At 35.9% G+C, this 24,092-nt stretch overlaps 1 protein-coding gene and 1 non-coding gene across 2 annotated transcripts; both read left to right on the top strand.

Moving 5' to 3' along the window:
* The first annotated feature begins 444 nt into the window (after positions 1-444).
* LOC118654510 (protein CXorf21-like) lies at positions 445-4,930 on the top strand. Its single transcript, XM_036305876.1, has 2 exons — positions 445-580; positions 3,774-4,930. Exon 2 carries the CDS (start codon positions 3,816-3,818, stop codon positions 4,740-4,742), a length of 927 nt encoding a protein of 308 aa, XP_036161769.1. The 5' UTR covers positions 445-580; positions 3,774-3,815; the 3' UTR covers positions 4,743-4,930.
* Positions 4,931-5,544: 614 nt separating this feature from the next.
* On the top strand, positions 5,545-5,708 carry LOC118654916. Its single transcript, XR_004967157.1, has one exon. It is a non-coding gene; the product is annotated as a U1 spliceosomal RNA (small nuclear RNA).
* Positions 5,709-24,092: the final 18,384 nt, after the last annotated feature.

Consider the following 24,092-nt stretch of genomic DNA (forward strand, 5'->3'; position numbering starts at 1 on the left):
AATACATCTTGATATCTGGTACTGAGTGTAGTAATTATTTAATAGATGCTTATTATCATTCCATTTTTAAAAATCCTTAGTTTTGTATTTAATGGAATAGATGTATCATAATTTATCTAACCATTATCTTCTTGATGGCCATTTGAGTTATTTTAAATTATTGTTACAAAATATGGTGGTTTCCACACTGCTTTTGTTTTAACTTAAAATTGTTTAAATAACCTTGTCTCTGTCTTTGCTTGAACAACAACGAAAAAAAAAAAAAACTATTGCTGTTAACATTTCCCATAGTCATTTCATTTGCATCTTGAATAAAAACTTTCAAGATCCTCTTTTGGTATGTGTGTTCTTCATCACCATACCATATATGAGATCAGCCCACATCAGTTTCCTGTTAGTTTGGTTTAGTCCTAGGGCATGAATGGAAAGCAGAACCATTTCATTTTGTGTGGTTGAACTTATCTTTCCGAGGTATAAACCAAAAGCTAAGAAACAAAGAAGCCAAAAGGAACTTTTCCTGTGTTTGGAGTGTTGGAATCTCAGAAGACTGAATCTTTAAGTATCTTGATATTTGAAAAAGGTAAATCTAAATTCTTACATATTTTGTGTTGTATTGTTTGATTTTTTTCCAAAAAAAACCATTTAAATGAGAATAATACGTTTCCTGGAAACATTTATAGTAGACACTATAGTCCTATAAAGAAAAATTGTGTCTTGAACCAAGTCTCCTTTTTCTTTTCTCACACTTGTAGAATGTGTAGAAAAAATTGAGATTCTTAAAATTGCATGCCAAACCATGCAAAAGACTGAATTAAGTGCTTTGAGAAATAAGATTTAAGTCAAAAAGAAGGGAGAAAGGGGGGAAGGAAAGGAGGGAGGGAGTGAGGGAAGGTGAAGGGAGAGAGAGGAGGTCAAAAGAAAGGGAAAGACAAAAGAAAAAGAAAAAAGGATGGTAGTGAATTTGGCAAAACATTTATTTATTTATTTATTTATTTATTTGTTTGTTTGTTTGTTTGTTTGTTTATTATTTTAGCTGTTTTTAAGTGTATAATTCAAGGGCATTACGTACTTTCATGTGTTGTACAACAATTACCACTATGATTCCAGAAATTTTTCATCTTGCAAAACTAAAACTCTGCCCATTAAACACTAATTCCCTGTTCCCCTCTACCACCAGCCCCTGACAATCTCTTTTCCACTTTCCATCGCTATGAATTTCTATTTCAAGTTAGATTATTGAAAAGTAAGTGGCTATATTTATATTTTAAACCTGAAAGTATTCATGAGTTTAAACTATGTATAATTAAATATTCATTTCTTGTACACATTTTTAGGCATAGTAAGTTTTTTTCACTGTGTGATTTAAATTACAGTAATTACAGTTAAACTAAGACCAAGGTCTTAATAGCAGGCTTGATTTTAAGTTGACTATTTTAAGAGACAAAGCAGGACATCTACAACAGTGTCAACATCAAAAATTATTTTTGAAAAAGAAAGGTTAGGTGCATTAATAACTTTAAAGAAATCATTTGTGACAACTGGATATATATACATATATAATTAAACATTTGTATAAGTTTGTACTTTTTTATTGTCTGATCTATTTATTTTTATGGAACATTACATTATAAAACATTGAACAGGTTCTGGAATGAATATAAATATATAAGCTGGCCTTTTTCTGCTTCTTCAAGATAAAAAAGTGATTGATATAATTCCATTACTTTGCTTCTCCTTTCAATCTCTACTTTTCTTCTTTTTACTCTTTCTTTTTGTCCAAGGAACAAGAGGGGAGGCTGAAATTGATTAATTAGACAAGACGGAAATACTGTGCTGGCCTAGTTTGCTGTAACTTCCCTCTATGACTAAACTATGCATAGGACCTAGACATAACTGTGCTGTTACTAACCTGTCATTTAAGACAGCATCAAATGGTTTAATGTGATTTAGTCACTCATTCTCTCTTTCTCTCTCAATAGTTTAATACATAGTCACTATCATGGCTTGTTATCAATATGGGATACCAAGTGATGCTTTTGAATTCTCAGTGTTTTTGGAAACTCTTGGCCTTATGTCCAGCTACCTGTGGATTAAAACCCACAGCCTCCATTCTTTTTACACACTTCCTTCAGGCTTCAACTCTGACCCCAGGTTGCAAGCAATGCACCCACCATACGTGTTTGGTTATATGACTCTTTAGCTCTAGAACAGTGTTTCTCAACCTTCTGACCCTTTAAATACATAAGTTCCTCATGTTGTGACCCAACCATAAAATTATTTCCGTTGCTACTTTGCCGGGGTCCAACCCCAGCAGGTCCAGGGGTCCCCAAAGGTGTGGACGGAGTCGGCGAAGAAGGAAGGACACGGAGACAGTGTTCAGTTGATCAGCAGCCTAGCCAGGATCTCCAGCCAAGTTCTGGTCTGGATCTCCAGAGAGGTTCTGCTTAGGATCTCCAGCCAGGTTCTGTGTCCATGTTCTCTTGCTAGGTTCTCCAGCCAGGTTCTCCAGGTTCTCCAGCCAGGTTCAGTCACCAGGTTCTAGTCAGGTTCTCTTGCCAATTTCTGTAGTCAGGTTCAGTCCAGGATCTTTTGCCATGTTCTCTCCAGCGAAGTTCTTCTGTCTCTAGGTTCTGTGTAGGTTCTGTCTTCTTTGGTTCTGTCTTCTAAGTTCTGTCTTCTAAGTTCTGTGTGTTGCTGTCTTGTTACATCTGTATTTATACCAGTTGATTCAATCCTATCAATCTCTATTCCAAAGGTTAGGGCGTTTCTTATCTCCATTCCAGGGAGTAAAGATTATGTAGCTTAAGCATGATTGTTCATAGTTAAAGTGATTAATTACCTGCCTGGCACTTAGTTAAGAGGTTTTATTCCCTCCCTAACTTCAGGGGAAAATCCCTACCTGGGGAAACAACCTTTCTCAGAGAGGAGACCTTGGTTAAAACACATAGTGCCAAGAAGGTGAGCAAACATATTAAGAACAGTATGCCATATATGCCAGGTCCCTTGAAACATATGCTGTGCAGATGTTTCTATCCTGCAGCGACTGTGTCAAGCAGCAAGGATGGACCGGCTTCCGGCACTACTTCATAACTGTAATGTTACTACTGTTATGAATCGTAATGTAAATATCTGATATGCAGGATGGTCTTAGGCGACCCCTGTGAAAGGGTCGTTCGACCACCAAAGGGGTCGTGACCCACAGGTTGAGAATCGCTGCTCTAGCAGATCCGGTCATTTGCAGAGAAAAAGATGAAATAAAGATGATGCATAAGTTTGTACTTTTTAAAACACTTGCATGTACATCATATAATATCCTGACAATAATTCTGTGAATAAAGCAGGGGAGTGTTATCACCATTTAATTAATAGGAAAATTGAGATCCAGGAATGATAATAAATTACCTAATATTAAAAAGTTAGGGGAGGGTGGGAGGGTAAGAGATAAACCAAAGGACTTGTATGCATGCATATCAGCATAACCAATGGACACAGACAGTAGGGGCGTGAGGGCATGTGCTGCGGGGTGGGAGCAACCGGCGAGAGGTCAATGGGGAGGGGGGAGGAAGGAGACATATGTAATACTTTAAACAACAAAGAATTTAAATTAAAAAAGTTAATGGCCTAATTGGAACCCAAATCTCCTTATTCCTGGTCCTATTCTCTGTCTTTTGAGTAACACTACCTCCCTAAATCCTTTGTGTTTCATGTAGAAGAAACATCTTACTTTGACATTTTAATATATGTTGCCTTAATGGGTTCTTTTATAATTTCAGGAATATACTGCACTCTTCTGTTTAGAAATCTTGACTAATAAAATGCTTGGAGAAGCCTTCCTACTTGAACTCCTATACAAAGAACAGAAATATACAACATTTTGTAAACCACCTACATGTAAGAAGACCTCAAACGATGAAAAGGAAACTTGGAAAAAGCAACTTTTAGATATAGAAGACAACTCACTTTCTCCTGATAAAATAGAAAATCAACAAAAGGTTGAAAAAGAAAGGTTAACAAAGCAAATTAATGATACAAATAAAATAAAATTTGTGGATGAAATAACTGTACCAAAATGCAAAAGTGCATCCTTTCCAGGAAATCTGTCTGTTGCACTGCCCATTCCAAAAAGAGAACAATGTGATGAAAGACAACTGGATTTATACCGATCTTGGTCATGTACAAGTATTTGCCAGAATTATCCTGACCTACAGATTGGAGGAGACCACGTGGGCAACATGTATGATTCAGGCTGCTTTGTGGAACACATACGTGATGATGCTTTTAATGGTCCCCTTTTACTTTCAGTAGATATACCATTGGGCCATTCTCCCATCATTGAGCCTCTAGAGAAACTATCTGCCTCAAAACTTTTGAATGGAGATGAAATTCGAGAAAAAAGTATGTTGTTTCATAAGCAGCCTCGCTCTAATTCTATGCTTAATAAGTATATGGAAAACAAGCTGGATGAACTCTACAAACAATTTTTGGAAGAAAATCTCACTAAGTGCCTCTCTATAACCAACCTTACGGCTTCTAATTTGCTAATGAATAATGTAAATCAGTTTAGCCTTCAAATCTCTCAAGAGCAGAACGTAGAGGCTTCGAAAGCCCGGGAAGCTCTCCTACATTCTTTTTCAAGATGTAATCTCTATAACATTTCCCATGGAAACAGTTCTGAATTCAGCACTCCTAACCTACAAATATCAAAACAGAGAAGTAGGGAATTTGCATCACATGTAATATAAAAACCAATTATAGGTTCCTTGCACTGACTTAAGAGATTGGAGTAACAATAGTTTTCTCTGCTTTATCATGTCACATCAGGCCTCCTTTGGGCTGTGGTTATTACATTTTTTGAGAAATTATTTGGCCTTGGCAGGGTAGCTCAGTTGGTTAGAGCACCATCCTTCATACGCCAAGGATGTGGGTTCGATTCCCAGTTGGGGCACAAATCTCTCTCTCTCTCTCTCTCTCTCTCTCTCTCTCTCTCTCTCTCTCTCTCTCTCCATTCCTCTCTCTCACTAAAATCAATAAATAGAAAACAGAAATGATTTCATCAATGGTATATCTGTATTATTTTATGAGACAATTTTAATAATTAAGCTGTATGACCATGTTTGTTAATTATTTTGACATCTTTAATGGTTGCCACATTCATGTTTGTAAATTCTGTATGGCTTATTTATTTAATTGCCACTGGCACCCCAAATTTATTGCCTCACTCTTGCTTTATTTACCAAAAAAGTGGTACAAAATTGAGAAGAGGAAAGGATTATTGCTTTCAGCTACTGAAAGGATCACTAGAAATGATATCATACAGAACCATTTATTTGCCACAAAAATATTTAAAATCTTATGGATTATGCTTATTCTTTCTTTTATTTTTAACATACATACAGATATTTTGACACTGACAGTAAGAATAGCCTAAAGGAAATTCTTCAAACTAAAGTTGGATTTAAATGGCATTGGAAAAGTATGGAAGAAAGGCTTAAGGAAAATATAGAATTTGACATTGAAATTTGCAATTGAAACCTGGTGCTTTCTATACTTACCTGGCAAGGGAGATGCCATGATCAAGAAGGTGGTTGTCCCAGGGTGAGGTTTATCCATTGCACTCCAGATGTGCTGACCCCTGCGATTTCCCCAAATGTGGGAAACTTGACTGCATAATTTGTAGTAGTGGGGGACTGAGTTTGCTTTGCGCTCGCCCCTGAGGGGCGGGGGGGCGGGGGCGGGAAGAAACCTAGTGCTTTCTAACTTTCCCGAGGCAGGCATCAACTTTTTTTTATATCTTTATGTGTGCATGGTGGTTTTAAGGGTTGAGAGGAAAGAAAACATACAGGTAAATAGGACAAAGTATATAGAGAACCACCATCTAGAAATGAAGAGGCTCTCTTGGCAATTTTTGACACTTCTCAGATTATCCTCCATCAAGATCTTGGTTAAGGATAAAAGTCAGCAGGATGTTATAGTGATTTTGAAATCTAAACTAAGTAACAAGACATACCCAAAATAATGTTGTTTTATTGCAGACTTGGAAACAAAACTCTACACTTAGCAGCTTACTAGTACGCTTCTCCTAGATATAGTAAAATGATCGGCATGCACTTTTGCTTGTAAAATAAGATTGTATTTATTTGTTGTAGAATTATTATGATTGCATTATATATTAATAAGATTTGTGCATTAGTGATCACGTGGATTTTTACACATACACAGTTATGTATGTGTGAAAATCCATGATAAATAAAATTATATTTGAAAGCAAAAATAAATAAATGAGGGCAAAAAATGTTCTCATAAGTTAAAATCAAGATAACTGTCTTTTGGAAAAAATGCTTATTGGGAATTTAGGACTTTTCTTCTCTAATCATGTTGTTGTATTCCCTTCCTCGAGGTCTAGTAAAAATTTATTAAAATGTTATTATTTCCTGTTGGTTTTATAATTATTATAGTGTAATGGTATAGCATCATTTGTCACAATTTTATGAAATAGCCTTCAAATAATTATATTTAAGAACATATCTATAAAATGGAAAAAAAGATACACCATTGCCTTTAGATAAATAAATAAAACCTGAATCCCTTAAAAATAATAATAAAAAAAGAACATTTATAAAATGATGAAAATCAAATTACAGTATGTTGACATCAATTACAAATACTGAATTATTGTTATAGGCAGCTAATTCTTTGAATTGTTCTGCTATTTTTTTTAAAGATGAGAAATTTGTAGATTACAGAATTGCAATGTAGTTCTGGTTTTTACTTCCCAAAATGAATAGAGCCGCTTTACCATGAGACCTAAATTGTCATAAGACCTTGGTTTCATCTGACAGTGACTGAAGTTCATAGGTAAGCTATTTCCTGAAATTTATTTATCTCTACAGTTGTAAACTGGACCTACATCTACCAAGTAGAATTTGTGTAGATGAAAAAGTTTAAGGAACAGCTCAGGACTCTGATGACTTGTGTGGTTCTGCCCCTCTCCTTTGAGGGTTCAGCACCACTTTAGAAACTATTTAATTGTAGAGCACCCTTGTATTCTTTTCCTTAGGTGAGGCTTAGGAATTGATATCTAAGGGTTCAACTAATATAGGACCAACTTGAGCCTAGACTCTTAGCATACCTCCAAGGCCAATTCAAGATCAGAATGAATTTTCAGAGTTTTCTATCCTCTAATAGATGTATCCTCAGGACACTCCAGGTACTAGGAGGAACTGACTGGCTACTTATTCATTAAACAAATATTTATTGAGCACTGTGATAGGTGATAGGGATAAAAGGTGAACAAAATTTATGCAGTTACTGCTTTTCACTGAGATTACAGTCCAGCTTATTTAGAATCAAAGAGCAAAAGTAAATCATCACAATCTAATTTTAGAGCCTTGAAAGTTATGAGCATGTTAATAGTTCTGCCTGTTTAGCTTGTTAATAATCTAGTCTGAGTCTTGTATCCAGGACCGCTATTTGGTTGCCATTCCAGAATACCTCTACTGATTACTAAACATGCTAAAATATCTCCATGCCAATTGGTATGAAGCTGCTATCCCCAACCTTGCAAGTCCTCTCACCATGGGTATCCTGGTCATTCTGACTCCTTCTTTGGGAACCTTGTATCTTCTTATCATCCAGCAACTGAACAGACAAAGAGGCTTTAGTACCCAACTCCAGTCCTACCCAGGACACTTCTTATTCATTAGAGCTGTTAAATATTTTGACCATCACTTCTGCTTTTTTCTACTTCAGTATTGAGATTCCAATTCCAAAACCCTGTTAAGTAATACCATTATTCCTAGACTTTAGCCCTGCTTTTATTGCAGCTACTAAGTAAATGAAGATGTATTCATGAACAACAAATATGTGATTGTACCTTCCTCACTGTCTCTTTTTTTTATTCTCTCTTGCTTTCCTCTGAATCTTTATTGCTGCATTCTTCTCTAAGGCCATTTGCTTCTTGATAGATTACCCAGGTGCATACTAACTTATAGAATTATGGCCTATTACCTGTTGACCAAATTGAGGTACTTGAAACACTAAAGAGAGGACCTCATTATGGGTGTTGTACCTTGATTACCCTGAATACTCTATATTATTCCTGTTTTATATGTTGTCTCAGACCTAAAAGCTACTGATATTGCATTGTGTTTCATAACAAAAGAGTGATTTCTGTTTCAGACACTGATGAGTTATATTGTAAAGCTTAACTACAAAATAGGTCCATGCCCTGGTTAGTGTGGATCAGTTGATAGAGAGTTGGCCTGTGCACCGAAGGGTGTCAGGTTTGATTCCCAGTCAAGGGCCAGTACCTGGGCTGCAGGTTCCATCCCTAGCTCTGGTCGTAGTGGGTGCGGGAGGCAACCAATCATTGTGTCTCACATTGTTTCTCTCTCTCTCTCTCTCTCTCCCATCCCCCTCCCTCCCTTCCACTTTCTCTTAAAGTCAATGGAAAAACTATCCTCAGGTGAGGATAAATAAAATAAAATAAAATAAAATAAAATAAAATAAAATAAAATAAAATAATAAAGTAAAATAAAAATAGGTCCATGTCCTGAGAAGACTGGCTATATATGTGAAGTTTCTTAAGTGTCTATTATAGAGATTTATCCATGTAACTGAAGATTTTATTACCTACTAAATGCCCATCTACCTATAGGTAGAATGCTATTATTAGCCATTGTCATTCTGTAATATGAATAGCTACCATTTTTAGTATCTATTATATGATAAACATTCTACTAATCTTTACTCATTTAATTATTTACACAATATCAGATAGGTAATATTATTATCCCAATTTTAGACAAAGAAAGTTAAAGTTCAGAGATGTTAAAATGTTTTACTCAAGATCATATAGTTACTCTGAGTAATAATCAGTATTCAAATGAAGTCATTCTGACATCAGAACTTTTGCTGTTACCCTAGGGCAGTGGTCGGCAAACTCATTAGTCAACAGAGCCAAATATCAACAATATGATTGAAATTTCTTTTGAGAATCAAATTTTTTAAACTTAAACTATATAGGTAGGTACATTCAACTTTAAATGCAACTTTAAATTCACTGTTTTCGTCTTCCTTTTTTCTTTGCTTCTTCTTTGTAGCCATCTCAAACAGGGCACCTAAAAAATGTTTCATTTTATAATAATAAAGCCACCAACACAAAGTAATTACAATTCTTAAATTGATGACAAAAATACAGGTAGGATTTGCAGTTGGTTGGAAAAATACAGGTAACTTCATGCTTCAAGTAGGTACTTTTGTCACCTGCGCGCGATTTGCGGACGCGACTAGCACTAACCACTGCACAATGAGACTGCTGACTGACTGGCTCACTCAACTCCTGCATGAATCACGCGCGCCTCCCCCTCGCGCGCTGCGTATCCACCACCCGTGTGCACGGCCTCTCCCGTCGTCTGACCAACTGACACCCCCCACTTCTAACGCCACTTCCTCAAAATAGACTCGCCCAGGCGGAAAACCGACTTCTGCACATGGGCCACGAAGTTTCAATCGCACTGTACATGCGCGCCCGTACGTGGTATTTTGTGGAAGAGCCACACTCAAGGGGCCAAAGAGCCACATGTGGCTCGCGAGCCACGGTTTGCTGACCAGTGCCCTAGGGCAGGAGTGAGAAACCTTTTCTCTGCCAAGGGTCATTTTGATATTTACAATATCATTTGCCGGCCATGTAATTATGTTTAAAAAATTAGTCTGCTATATTTGGTCAAACATCTAATTAACTCTGAAGTTAACGTATAATTATTGCCTGTTACCTGTTGACCAAATTGAGCCCTAATGCCTTGTCAGGACCTGACCAAATGATTCCGTGGGCCTTATACGGCCTGTGGGCCAGACATTCCCCATTCCTGCCCTAAGGGTTGCCAGATTTAGCAAATAGAAATCCAAAATACCTAGTTAAATTTGAATTTCTGGACAACAACAAGTTAGTTTTATTATAGATATGTCCCCATGCAATTTTTGGAACACACTTATGCTAAAAATATTCATTTATCTGAAATTCAAATTTGCCTTGGCATCCTGTATTTAATCTGGCCTTACTTTTAAACATTATCCTTTGCTTTTTCTAGGATGATTTAAAAAGCAGGGTGAATGATGAAGGTGGAGAGAGAGTAGTGGAATAGAATGTGAAGGCAGTGGGTGAAGAACTGAAGGACCCAAGTAAGTGAGAAAAGACCAAGATAAATATCACATGATCTCACTCATTTATGGAATATAATGAACAACATAAACTGATAAACAAAAACATAACCAGAGACAGAGAAGCATCGATCAGACCGTCAAACCTCAGAGGGAAGGTAGGGGAGGGTGGGGATAAGGGGGAGAGATCAACCAAAGGACTTGTATGCAAGCATATAAGCCTAACCAATGGACACAGACAACAGGGGGGTGAGGGCATGTGTGGGGGGAATGGGGGGATAAGGACACATATGTAATAACTTAATCAATAAAGAAATTTTTTAAAAAAGAATTCTGGAGGCTGTAAATCAAAGATACCATTTTATAGAGTCAATATCCTGAAGGAGACCTGGGGAGCAAGATTAATCTCCTGGGTACTTTGTAGACTGTTTTTTTTTTTTTTTTTTTTTTTTTAAAGTTGTTTTATTGCTTAAAGTATTACAAAGAGTATTACATATGTCTCCTTTTTTTTTCTCCCCTTGACCTTCCCCTGGCCTCCCCTACCCACCAGTGTCTCGTGTCCATTTGTTATGCTTATATGCATGCATACAAGTCCTTCGATTGATCTCTTACAGCCCACCTTAACCCTGCCTGGCCTTCCCCTAAGTTTTTTTTTTCCTGTGTGGGTGTATTGAGACATCCACATTTCAATTCTGTTACATGAGTAAATCATTCATTGAAGCAAATTGGAAGAGTTCTAGAAAGAGCAGGGGTTCTACTGAAGCATCCATCTTATATAAAAAGTGCTGTTTGAAATTTTAACCCTGCTATTTTGGCTTCTGTAAATGCTTGCTTGCTTAAATAATAAGAAAAATAAGACTACTTCCATTCTAGAGAGGCCATAAACTATGCCCCAGACAGAGTTGTCAGTGCTGACATCAGGCCAGGCCTTGAGATATGGTCTCATGGCCCCTTCCCCGCACACAGGCCTTTTCTCTCAGAAGGCCTGGAAGTCTCATTCCACATTTGGGAGACAAAGGACTGGAAAAAAGTATAAATAAAGAGAGTTGCCTCCATGTTGGGGGCCCAGAATTTGGAAGACACATTTTTCTGGGCCTGCGCATAATCATAATTAAAATGTAACTCCCTTTCTCTATGCGTGGCTTGGTTTTTCTCCCATCTTCTGCAACACTACAATGAAAATATTTGTGTTTTAGTAAAGTTCCGACTCAGCCACTCACTCACTGCCTGACAAAGCACTTTGCTTCTCTGAGTCCTTATCTGGAAAATGAGGATGGCAACATTTGTCCCAACTATATCACAGAACTGTTTTGAGTGTTAAGAGAGGTGAAAAGATTTGATTAATAAGTGACAAAAAGCTTCTACTAATATAAGGCCTTTTTATAAGGAATCAGTACAATTCTAACAAGTAAATGAATCATCATGCTCAAGGTTGAGACAAGGGAAAGATTATTTTTCATCAACCTGTTTAATGATTGTAATAAATCCCTTCATATCACTTAACAGGACCACCTAAAAGTGAAAAGAGGCCCTAACTGGTTTGGCTCAGTGGATAGATACCACTGCGGACTGATGGGTCAGAGGTTCGATTCTGGTCAAGGGCATGTACCTTGGTTGTGGGCATATCCCCAGTAGGAGGTGTGCAGGAGGCAGCTGATCAATGTTTCTCTCTCATCCATGTTTCTAACTCTCTATCCCTCTCTTTCCTCTCTGTAAAAAATCAATAAGATATATATTTAAAAAAAAAAGAAAAGAAAAGAGGAGAGTCCACACATGCTGTTAGTGTTTACTACTGGGAGGGAACACTTTGTGTTCTACAGGGATACATTATCTGAAAAAAATTTTAAAACTTTTTATAGAATTTGTTGGGGTAACATTGGTTAATAAAAGTATATAACTTTCAGTTGTACAGTTCTATAATACATCATCTGTGTATTGTATTATGTGCTCACCACCCAAAGTCATCTCCTTCCATCACCATTTATCCCCACTTTTCTCCCTCCCCCCAACCCCTTTCCCTCTGGGAATCACCATATGGTTGTCTGTGTCTATAAGTTTGTTTTTTTTTTCCTTAGTTCCTTCACTTTTTTTCACCCATCTCTCAGCCCCTTCCCCTCTATCAGCTGTCAGTCTGTTCTCTGTATCTATAAGTCTGTTTATAGTTTGTTAGCTTAGAATAAAAAAAAAAATTATCTAATTTTTCCTAAGTGTTTGAGAATGTTTATAGCATTATGATTTAAATTTCTATTCCTGATGAGGGAAATTTAAGGTAAATGCCCCTTAAAGATAAATCATATTGTTAACACTGAGTGAGAGAAACAGAAACTTTATTTATTTTTTTATTGATTTGAGAAAGGAAGGGAGAGAGAGAGAAACACTGACTTGAGAGTGAACATGGATCGGTTGCCTCCTGCATGCTTTGACCAGTGACTGAATCCGAAATCTGGGTATGTGCCCTGACCTGGAATCGAACCTTAGACCTTTCAGTTTTTGGAACAACACTCCAACCAATTGAGGCTCATCGGTTAGGGCAGAAACAGAAACTTTTAAAAATAATGTGCATTATTTCCTATTAAACTGAAGAGTGTGTGGCTGGTGGAAACTTTTGTGGAAGAGTCACTGATGGGTAGGTTTCAGCAGCAAATTCTGTAGCTACAGTAGTTTGTTTTTCTAAGGGAATATAATATTGGCAGAGATTAGGATACTACTTGAAAGAGAGAGGTGACCGTATGCTGTCAAAAAAGTGTGATTGGTAGTCACAACATACTCCCGTGGATATAAAGTACAGCATAGGAAATATAGTCAATAATATTCTAATAACTAGATATGGTGCCAGGTGGGTACTAGAAATATTGGGGGGGGACACTTTATAAATTATATGATTGTCTAGCCACTATGTTGTACACCTGAAACTAATATAAAACAATATTGAATGTAAACTGTAATTGAAAAATAAAATTTAAAAATATAACATTTATTTAGAACAAAAGCAAGTGTGATGGCAGGACTGTGTAGTTGGTAAAATTTGTTTCTCTGGCCTCCTCATTATTGAAATAATAATAGTAATGATAATAATAATGTTATAAATCATAGAGGTGTGAATATGTCAGTATTTCTTCTTCTAAAGGTGTATGAATTATAAGCCTAACTTTCCAGTGTGGCACAACAGTTTGCATTCTTTGGAAAAAGGCATTAAGCTTCATCCAGCTACCTATGGGATGAGGGTTTGAGCTTCCTATCCCAGTTCCTTAAAATCCCACTACCTAGGCAATCCTGAACTGCTTAGGTCTAAAGTCAGTCCTGTGAGGGCAACAGAGCCATTTTATACAATAGGAGCTAGTGCTCCTTCCTTAGGAAATGTCTTATGAGAGACTCAGAAAAATGTGAGTGGAAGTATTTCAGAAGTATATGACAACAATAGCAAAACTATAATAGAAGAAAAATAAGGGAGGATTTATTATGAGTTTTTAGGCCTTTACTTTCTAAACTTAGATATTATAGAATTGCAGGACGTTATAGATATAAAATTCCATAGAGATAATATAGATTATCATCCTTAAAAAGCCACAGAACTAAGTACACCTCTTTCTCTGTCTCTTAAACACACACACACACACACACACACACACACACACACACACACACACGCTTGCTTATGTAATAGCTCAATGTATACAAGAGTTATTTTGAGAGTTATTGTGATTAAAAGAGGAAGGATTTTGACCCTTTTCCCACATTAAGGCAACACTTCAGGTGTTCTTTATAATAGTTGGAAAATTATGGATCTAATACCGAACTTACACATCATAGATTAAAAATATTATTCTCAAGGAGAGGAAAATAAATTGTCCAAGCAATTAGTGAATGACCAACTGGTACTGTTACCCAGGTCTTCTGATTCAAAGTCAAATTTGCTTTCTTATTCTTCAGTCAAAGCACCAGGCTTCTATATACTGGAACCAGAATCTCATCCTCATCACCATCATCATTGCTATCACTGATAGCAGCCATAATAAATTTTACCTTGTGGCAGGTGTGCCAGAACTGGCATGGACTCTTGTATAATGGCATGAGGTCTTATGGTTGCTTTCAAATTCTCATCTAAAATGATGACAGAAACTGCTGATTCTGGCATCTAACCACTGAGAGTCACTCACATTTCTCACTCCCTACCCCAGATCCACTAATATTTAAGGTTGAGCCTGGCCGGTATGGCTAAGTGGTTGAGCATCGACCTATGAACCAGGAGATTGTGGTTCAATTCCCAGTCATGACACATGCCTGGTTTGCGGGCTTGATCCCCATTGGGGGTATGCAGGAGGCAGATGATCAGTGTGTCTCACTCATCATTGATATGTCTACCTTGTTCTCCCTTTTCCTTCCTCTCTGAAATCAAATTTTAAAAAGAAAATTTAAAAAAGATTTAGGGTTGACACACCATGTATTTTTCAAATTTATTCTAGTATTTATAACTTCTCAAAAAGAAATAACAACATTAGATGTGATAATTTCTCACTGGTTTAGTTGTTAAATGGGCAGTGGTGAGGAAATAATCAAAGTGATTAGAGTGTTCATACAATAGAAAGGATGATAAATTACTGTGAGTGCATTTTTGCAAGAATAAAGCAAATCAATTAAAAATGAGTCAAACCACCATTCTTTGTTTGAATAAGCAGATAAGCAAAATATATTTACTTTCTACTCTTTTGCCACTGCAGAACATTGAAACTACTCTTTAATATTTAAATATATATGGGACAGCTTCTTCAGTGGTGCTAATGTTGAGACAAAGGAGGAGGTGCTCATGTTCAGACAAATGATAAATCTCATTACATTTTACATGTAAGGATCTGGATGGACCAGAATGAAATCTGATAGCTGGCTGATGTTGAGCAATGAATGAACTAGCCAGTGTGAAAACCCTTAAACTGAAAAAAAGATTTTTAAAAAAGGCTGAAAAATATTTTATATGGTCTACAGATAAATAATATGTTTATAGAATGCTAGATCTCTTCCAGGCTATTTCTCAACTTTGAGTCTCAATCAAAACCACCTGAAAATCTTCGCTGAGATAATTTTCTTGGCCTTCAACCCAGAAATACCAAATCTCACTTTGAGGTTTGGGCTTGGAAATATTATCTAGGTATATATATATATATATATATATATATATATATATATATATATATATATATATATTTGGTAAGTAACTTCTGATCTAGATCAATTCCTTCACTGTAAAGATAAGGTAACATAGAACCAGAAAGGGTAAGTGACTCACTGAAGGTCATTTTGTTTCCCTTTTCATCTGTATCTATGAACAACAAATGTTGGAGGAGGAAGGAAGGAAGTGATACAAAAGGGTGCCCCTTTATCAGAGAGGTTTACATTAGGAAACAATTCAAGTCAGCTTCATATTTTCTCCTGAAGCGTTTGGGGACATGGGTGAGAAATTTTGAGACCTAATACTGAAAGATAAAGAGGGATACAGAGTCATTTATTCTTCATAAAATAATGTATAATGGGTCTTCTCAGAATTCTTTTTTTTTCTTCCAATTTTTAAATACTTTATTTATTTATTTTTTTTATTATTATTAGTTAAGGTATTACAAATGTGTCCTCATCCCCCCCATTATTCTTAATACTTTATTTCATGGGATATACCAGATCCTGTTAAAGTTAGTGTGACTCTAAAAGGTAGGTGCAGTTTATAAGCTTATTTACTTAGCATATTTACTGTTCTTTATACTTTGAATATAGTCTAATTCAGTTTATTGCAATGAGGAGACCACGATTTTTTTTTTAATCCTCACCTGAGGATATGTTTATTGATTTGATAGAGAGGAAGAAAGAGAGAGAAGCATCAATGTAAGAGGGAAATATCAATTGGCTGCCTCCCATATGTGCTCCAACAGGGGATCAAAAACACAACCTAAGTATATGCCCTGAATGGGAGTCAAACCTGCAACCTTTTTGTGTACAGGAAGATGTTCCAACCAACTAAGCCATGTGGTCAGAACAGGAGGCCACAATTTTAATGCCACTTTATACTGTGAACTCCTAATTTTAGTCATTTGGTTTGCTACTGTTTAATCATTAATTTTTCAATTATGACTATTCCTTTGTACTTGTACTTTGAGAGTACAGTGATGATATCAAGGGGGCTCATTTATGCCAGGCATTAGTGTTATTTACTTGGGTTCCATTCTAAAATAATTATATCAAAAAGAAAAATGATGTTAGGAGGTAATACTTTCTAGTATATTGTTTTCAAACTTCTGACGGTCTAAATCATTTATCCAAAACAGTTATTTTATTGTATTATTATTTTAAAAGTTCTTGAGGAACAAACCTTCAATTGGGTACTGTGATGTTTTATCACCCAACTAGTGAGAAAAATTTTCCTTATGGACCTATTGTTCTTATAATATTCCCCCCCCCCCCGAGAATAAATATTCAGATCAACTGAGAACTTGTGTGCATATTTGCATATAACCCATGGACACAGATAATATAGTGGTGAAGGTCTGGGGTGGGGCTGGGGGTGGGCTAAAAGAGGTCAATGTGGAGAAAAAGAGGACATATGTAATACTTTCAACAATAAAGATTTTCTTCCTTCCTTTCTTTCTTTCTTTCTTTCTTTCTTTCTTTCTTTCTTTCTTTCTTTCTTTCTTTCTTTCTTTCTTTCCTCCTTCCTTCCTTCCTTCCTTCCTTCCTTCCTTCCTTCCTTCCTTCCTTCCTTCCTTCCTTCCTTGGAGGATTGGATTTTAGGTGGTCTTTATTCCAGCATTCTCAATACCTAGAATTCTGAGATTCAGAAACCATTTCTTTTGCACTTTGGGCCTTCAGGGTCATTTTAGGGTAATTTTTTTTTATTATCTTGGAGAATAGCTCCTAGTTTCTGTTGAGATGGTTAATCTATACTAATTTCCTTACCAAATGTTCACTTGACCACACATTCAGTGTTTATTTTCCCTAAATATTTGACCACATCCACTCATTTTAATGTTGCAATAGCCACAGTGAACATATGATTTAACAATATATTTTCCCACTTAACATATTCCATACTTTTCTATATTTATACTATTTTTAAACTTATTTTTTATGATTCCATAGCAGTATGTTGAGTTGATGAAAAATTATTTCTGATCAGTAACTTCTCCTTTTCTGATTATTTAAGTTTGTTTCTCATTTTACTATTGTGGTATTGACCAAAATCAATTTTAAACTTTAATAAGAAATAAAAATATTTCTTTGAGACAAAAGAGCTGCAGACCAGGAGACACAGATTCAGGTAGAAACTTAAATTGTGCTTTACTGTGACAAAGAACAAGGCACATTTATAGAGAATTTTCCCACCCACAATTCTCATTCTGGTCAATTCATGTATATGAGGTTTCCAAATTGCATGGTTCCGATTGTGCTAAATCATTCAGTTCTGATTGGTAAGTATAGATAAAAATTAGGATATAATTTGTGTCATTCTGATTGGATGGGACAGGTCTCAGTCCATTGGTTGAAAGAAGAAACCAATGCTTTTCTACAGTGGTTAACTCGGGTGGCATAAACAAGCAGGGCATAGTATGGGATGCCAAGCAATCAGTCTGAGGTTTTTTCGGGTATGCAAAGTATGTGGTGAGGAACCCCTGTCAGCAAGTGACCACTGGACTCTTATTATTAATAAAATGTGGGCCCCTGGTTGGTCATACAGAGTCCATCTCAATAGATAAATTCCTTCTTGGGGTTCACATAAATTAATCTTCTTTGCCAGGGTCCACAGTAGTCAATTCTCTAATTTTCTTTGTGCAAACTGTTTTTTGGTTTACCTTTTGGACTCTTTTCATTCTGCTATTCCTCCTCTTCCTCCTTTTTCTTTTCCTTGTTTTTCTGCCTTTGGATTATTTCCTTGGGGAATATTCACAGGAATGGACCAAAAGGTCAAAAGACATTGCCTTCCTTAAATCATTCCCCATTTTTTAAACTTATCTAATATCCTAATGGCTTTCTTTACTTAAATACCTCACTTGCCTGACAGACTTATAAGTGTCTGTCTACTATAATGGAGTCAGAAAACATCTAACTAGCCTCGGCTTTAATATTTGGTAGGGCCAAACATTGTTATGCTGCCATACAGGCTCTAAATTGGTAAGAGCTGAGTCACAGTCACTCGATCAGCAACCAAATCACAGCATAACCCATCTTCAGTATTTCTTCAGTCCATAGGATTGGGGTTTATTTTATTTTATTTATTTATTTTTTAAGAAGGAAGGGAGAGGGATAGAGAGTTAGAAGCATCGATGAGAGAGAAACATTAATCAACTGCCTCCTGCACACCTCCTACTGAGGATGTGCCTGCAACCAAGGTACATACCCTTGACCGGAATCGAACCTGGGGCCTTTCAGTCTGCAGGCCGACACTCTATCCACTGAGCCAAACCTGTTAGGACTGGGGCTTATTTTAAATCCAACTACTTAGTTTGCCTTGTTGAGCATTCTAATTTCCTTCTCAGACATGAAACTTTCTTAGGAGTTCAACCCTTTAGGGTTTCCTGATACTAGCCTGTGTCAATGTTTTCCTTGACTGAGGGAATCCTATTTCTCATCTTGCATGCTATTAATTAGTTGGAAAGATTTCTCATTGGGACATTGGGAATCCTTCCATAGCCAGGATATATTCATATCCCACTGTGTTATTGTCTGTCACTTATCATATCTCATGACTGGACCCTATTCAGTAAATTGGAATCCACTCTGATACAAAACTATTCATTTTGCTCTTGATAGGACCAGAATTTGGAACTAAATTACTTTCCACATTTTTTCTTTATACAATTTCCACTTTGTCGGCTACCTTTTTGGACTTTATACTGTATATCTTGTCTACACTTCCACAAGTCTTTATTCTACCTTAGGTACATCATTAAAGAACATTTAATGGCTCTTAATGCATATTATCATATTGAAAAAAATTGTAAAATTGTACATATTTATAGTGCTAACAGTAACATATCATTGTTACCACAAATTCATAAAAGATACTAGGTATTATTGATTTGAAAAAATAGTAATTAGTTTAATGAGTAGAAAATAAGAAGGCAAATTTTAAAATACAAGCAACACATTATCTCAGAAAAGTGACATTTAAGGTCTGATTTATTTTATTTAGTAATCCTTCTTCTTTTTATAAATAATTGTTATAGTAATATTAAACCTATAATTTCTACCACAAGCATAATAATAATTAAAGATGGCTTAAAATTAAATATACAAACATTAAAGTTACAAAAAAGCTTAAAAGATATATCACAAAAATATATAGAAAAAAAGAATGGGAATAGTAATTGCTGTTCAATTTTGCTCTGAGCATCTGGCAGCCAAATGGTGAAAATATGTTGGATTATTAAATTCTTATTATACAGTAATTTATTTTAAAATATATATATTTGAAATATAAATTCAATAGGTTTTTGAAAAATTTTTGAGATTTTAATTTTTGTTGCTGTGTGCTCAATTAAAAGTCTACAAATACTACCCAAAATATTTTTATTCTTCTTCCAATCTATATTAACCAGCCATTTCGTTTTCTGTTTTGCTGCTTCAAATTTTGCAGATTCACTTATTTGATTGTACCTTAAAGCTATTCATGTGTTATATGCTCACTTGCTCTCCCTCTCTCCCCTCTCCCTCCTCCCTCCCTCCACTTCCCTCCCTCTTCCTCCTCCTCCTCCTCCTCCTCCTCCTCCTCCTCCTCCTCGTCCTCCTTCTTCTTTCTCTCTCTCTCTCCTCAGAATTGACTAAATAATAGAAAAGCTGGATGCATACTGCAGTGTAGGAAATACAGTAGAAAAATCTTCATTCCATTTGACTCAGTACTGTCATCTAGTGGAGAAAAGTGGGAATTGTGAGTTTATATTCAAAAATGTTTAGGAACTAGTAAGTAATCTTTTCGTGTTCTTTCCAAATTATCCATGATAAATACATATTGCCTTTTCAATGGAGAAAAATAAATAAAAATGATTTATTTTTGTAAAGATTAATATATGACCTATTTTCACCGTTTTGTTTCCATTAGGGCTTCAATCAACCATCAGGTTGAAATTGCATTTCATGTGATTTTTAGTATGCTCTGCTTTCATAATGAATTTTTTCATTGTCTCTATGAATAGAGAAAGTTTATATACTTTAAATTATGCAATTATATCTGCAATTTATTACATATTTACAATGGATTATCTCATTTAATTCTGTAAGGAATACGATTATAATCTTCATTGTATACATGAAACTGAGGATCAGAGATCTTAAATGAATGTCTCAAAGTCTCAAAGGTAGGAAGTTATGGATCAAACTCTAGAATCTAAATTTTTCTGGCTCCAAAGAAAATATTCTTAACCACTGTCCTATGTTCATTACTCTGGTTATGGTGTAAGGCTTGGAAGACAGAATAGAAAGCAATATCAATATGAGGGTAGACATGTAGACTTATAATTTTGTTTCATGAAAATTTTTGGCCAAAAATCAAGAGAGACTTTCAACCTCATTTCCAGGCACCTAATTAATTAATGTGTTCTTTTCATGGGATAGCAGGTAAAACATTTGAGACATTAGAAGACATTGGTCATACAGATTTCTAACATAATTCCTTAATTTCCTGCTCAAGACAACCTGAAGAAATCAGGGTTTTCTTACTGTGAATTATTAGCCTTTCAATGTTGAGGTTTCTCTTTTTGACAGTTGAATTGGTGTGTGGGCTCCATGTAATCTTAGGCATGATGGGCAATTAGAAATGCAAGGACCGGAAAAAAAGCCTTTCTTTTTCTTTGCTGTGGCCTTCCACAATTCTTTCATTTGGGGTTTGTTTCTTTGTCTCCCCATTTTTTTTCTGCCCCTTTGTATTTGTTTCTATGTATTACGTCAAACTGCTATGCCTCCCAGATTTGTAGGGTGATCTTATGTAGTAGATGTTTTGTAGGACCCAGTGGGGCAGTCTCTTAGATTTACTGAGCTGGTGAATTAGCTTGTTAGAATTATTTTGGGTTCTCCTGTTGTAGCTGGGTATTGAATATTATTGTCTGTTCATGAATGGAATCTTCTCTCAGCTGGCATACTATGTGGCTCACCTCCGACCCCCTCTTGTGAGCTGTTGTGAAGGTGCTGACAGAAGAGAACAAAATACAACACAACAAAAAGTGAAACAAAAGAAGCAAAATTAAAACATACACAAGACCCCTACTACCAAGCAAAAGCAACTCCCAGAGAAGAGAGAATTAGGAAAGAGGAAAGAGAGCAAGAATGATAGAAAAAAAGAAAGAAAAAATATGAGATGAAAAATAACAATACCATCAACCAAATAAGAAACAACAACAACCATACAAACAAAAAAAGGGAGGGGGAAGGAATATGTAGGTGTAGATTTGAAATAAAGAAATTTAGAATAAAGAATTAGGGGAATAGGGGAAGGAAAAATGGTTTAAAATAAAGGTGGAAGAAATAAAGCCAAAAATATTTTGAAAAGGAAAATAAAGGAGAAAGCAGATACATCCAGAATAAAAAAGGAAAGAAGTTGAGATAGCACAGGAAAAGGAAAAGATAGAAATAGAAGAAAAAAAGAGAAGTTTTTTTTTAAAGGAGGGGGAAAAAAGGTGTATATATAGGTGCAGATATGAAATAAAGAAAGAATAAAGAATTAGGGGAATAGGGGAAGTTAAAACAATTTACAATAAAGGAGGAAAAAACAAATGCCAAAACAATTGAAAAGTACAATGTAGGAGAAAGCAGATAGACCAAAAATAAGAAAACTAAAAAATAAGATGAGATAGCAGGGGAAAAGGAAAAGAAAGAAAAAAAGAGAAAGGGGAAAAATAAGATTGAGTAGGAAAAAGAAAGAGGAAAATTTGATAGATGAATGAAACAATGGAGGCTAGAATAATAACAGATCAATAAAGCAGATAAATAAGATAAACAAAAAGAAAGGAAGAAGAAACTTTTTAAAAAAATAGGAGAAGAAAAAAATGAAAAAAGAGGGGGGAAAAGTGGAGTTCCATTAGCTGAGTTTTGTGCTCCAAGGGATCTCCCTTTGTATCCTATTCTTCATTTTTTAAAATAATTCTTTATTGTTGAAAGTATTACATAAGTGCCCCTTCCCCCCCCCCCCCCGCATTGACCCCTTCCAGCCTGTCCCCGGCCCCCAGCCCCAGGCCTTCAGCACCCTATTGTCTGTGTCCCTGGGTTATGCATATATGCCTACAAGGTCTTTGGTTGATTATCTCCTACCCACCCACCTCCCCCACCTTCCCTCTGAAATTCCACAGTTTCTTGTATGCTTCTATGTCTCTGGATCCACTCCATTCATCAGTTTATTTTGTTACTTAGATTCCACATATGAGTGCAATCATGTGATACTTGTCTTTCTCTGACTGACTTATTTCACTTAGCATGATACTCTCCAGGTCTCTCCATGCTGTCTCAAAGGGTAAGAGATCCTTCTTTTTCACTGCTGCATAGTATTCCATGGTATAAATATACCACAGCTTTTTTATCCACTGATCTACTGATGGGCACTTGGGCTGTTTCCAGATCTTAGCTATTGTAAATTGTGCTGCTATGAACATAGGGGTGCATACATTCTTTCTAATTATTGTTTCGGGATTATTAGGATATATTCCTAGAGGTGGGATCACTGGGTCAAATGGTAGTTCCATATTTAATTTTTTGAGGGAACTCCACACTATTTTCCATAATGGTTGCACCAGTCTGCATTCACACCAGCAGTGTATTAGGGTTCCCTTTTCTCCACGTCCTTGCCAGCCCATTTCATTGGTTAGTTTGTTGATGGTAGCCACTCTGACAGGTCTGAGGTTATACCTCATTGTTATTTTAATTTGCATCTCTCTGGTGATCAGTGACTTTGTGCATTTTTTCATATGTCTCTTGGCCATCTGTATGTCCTCTTTAAAGAAGTGTCTATTTAGGTCATTTGCCCATTTTTTAATTGGAATGTTTATCTTTTATTAAGTTGTATCAGTTCCTTATATATTTTGGATATTAACCCTTTATCATATGTATCATTGCCAAATATGTTCTCCCATACAGTGGGCTCCCTTTACATTTTGTTGATAGTTTCTTTTGCTGTGCAGAAGCTTTTGATTTTGTACTCAGGAAACGACAGGACTTTGAAAAAAGAGATAGAAGAAGATATAAACAAGTGGAAGAATTTACCATGTTCATGGATTGGTAGAATCAACATCATTAAAATGTCTATACTAACCAAGGCAATCTACATACAGTTTCAATGCAATCCCTATTAAAATACCAATGGCATATTTTACAGAGCTAGAACAAATACTCCAAAAATTTATATGGAATCAAAAAAGACCCTGAATAGCTGCAGCAAGCTTGAGAAAGAAAAACAAAGTTGGAAGAATCACAATACCAGATTTCAAGTTATACTACAAAGCCACTGTAATCAAAACAGCCTGGTACTGGCACAAGAATAGGTATATAGATCAATGGAACACAACTGAGACCCAAGAAATTGACCCAAGCCATTATGCTCAGTTAATATTTGACAAAGGAGGCAAGAGCATACAATGGAATCAAGAGAGTCTCTTCAATCAATGATGTTGGGAAAATTGGACAGATACATGCAAAAAAATGAAACTAGACCACCAACTTACACCATACACAAGAATAAACTAAAAATGGATAAAAGACTTAAATGTAAGTCATGAAACCATAAAAATCCTAGAAGAAACTATAGGCAGCAAAATCTCAGACATCTCTCATAGCAATGTGTTTACAGATACATCTCCTAAGGCAAAGGAAACTAAGGAGAAGATAAACAAATGTATCCTACACTTCTGATGATTGTTGCTGACTGTTTTATCTGCCAATTCTGTGCCTCCCAGGAGGTACTTAGGTGCTAACCAGTG

Source organism: Myotis myotis, unplaced genomic scaffold, assembly GCF_014108235.1.
Source record: "Myotis myotis isolate mMyoMyo1 unplaced genomic scaffold, mMyoMyo1.p scaffold_m19_p_4, whole genome shotgun sequence".
NCBI classification, from domain to species: domain Eukaryota; kingdom Metazoa; phylum Chordata; class Mammalia; order Chiroptera; family Vespertilionidae; genus Myotis; species Myotis myotis.

Coding starts and splice junctions, on each gene's coding strand:
- LOC118654510 (XM_036305876.1), top strand. CDS start 3,816: ATGCTTGGAGAAGCCTTCCTACTTGAACTCCTATACAAAGAACAGAAA.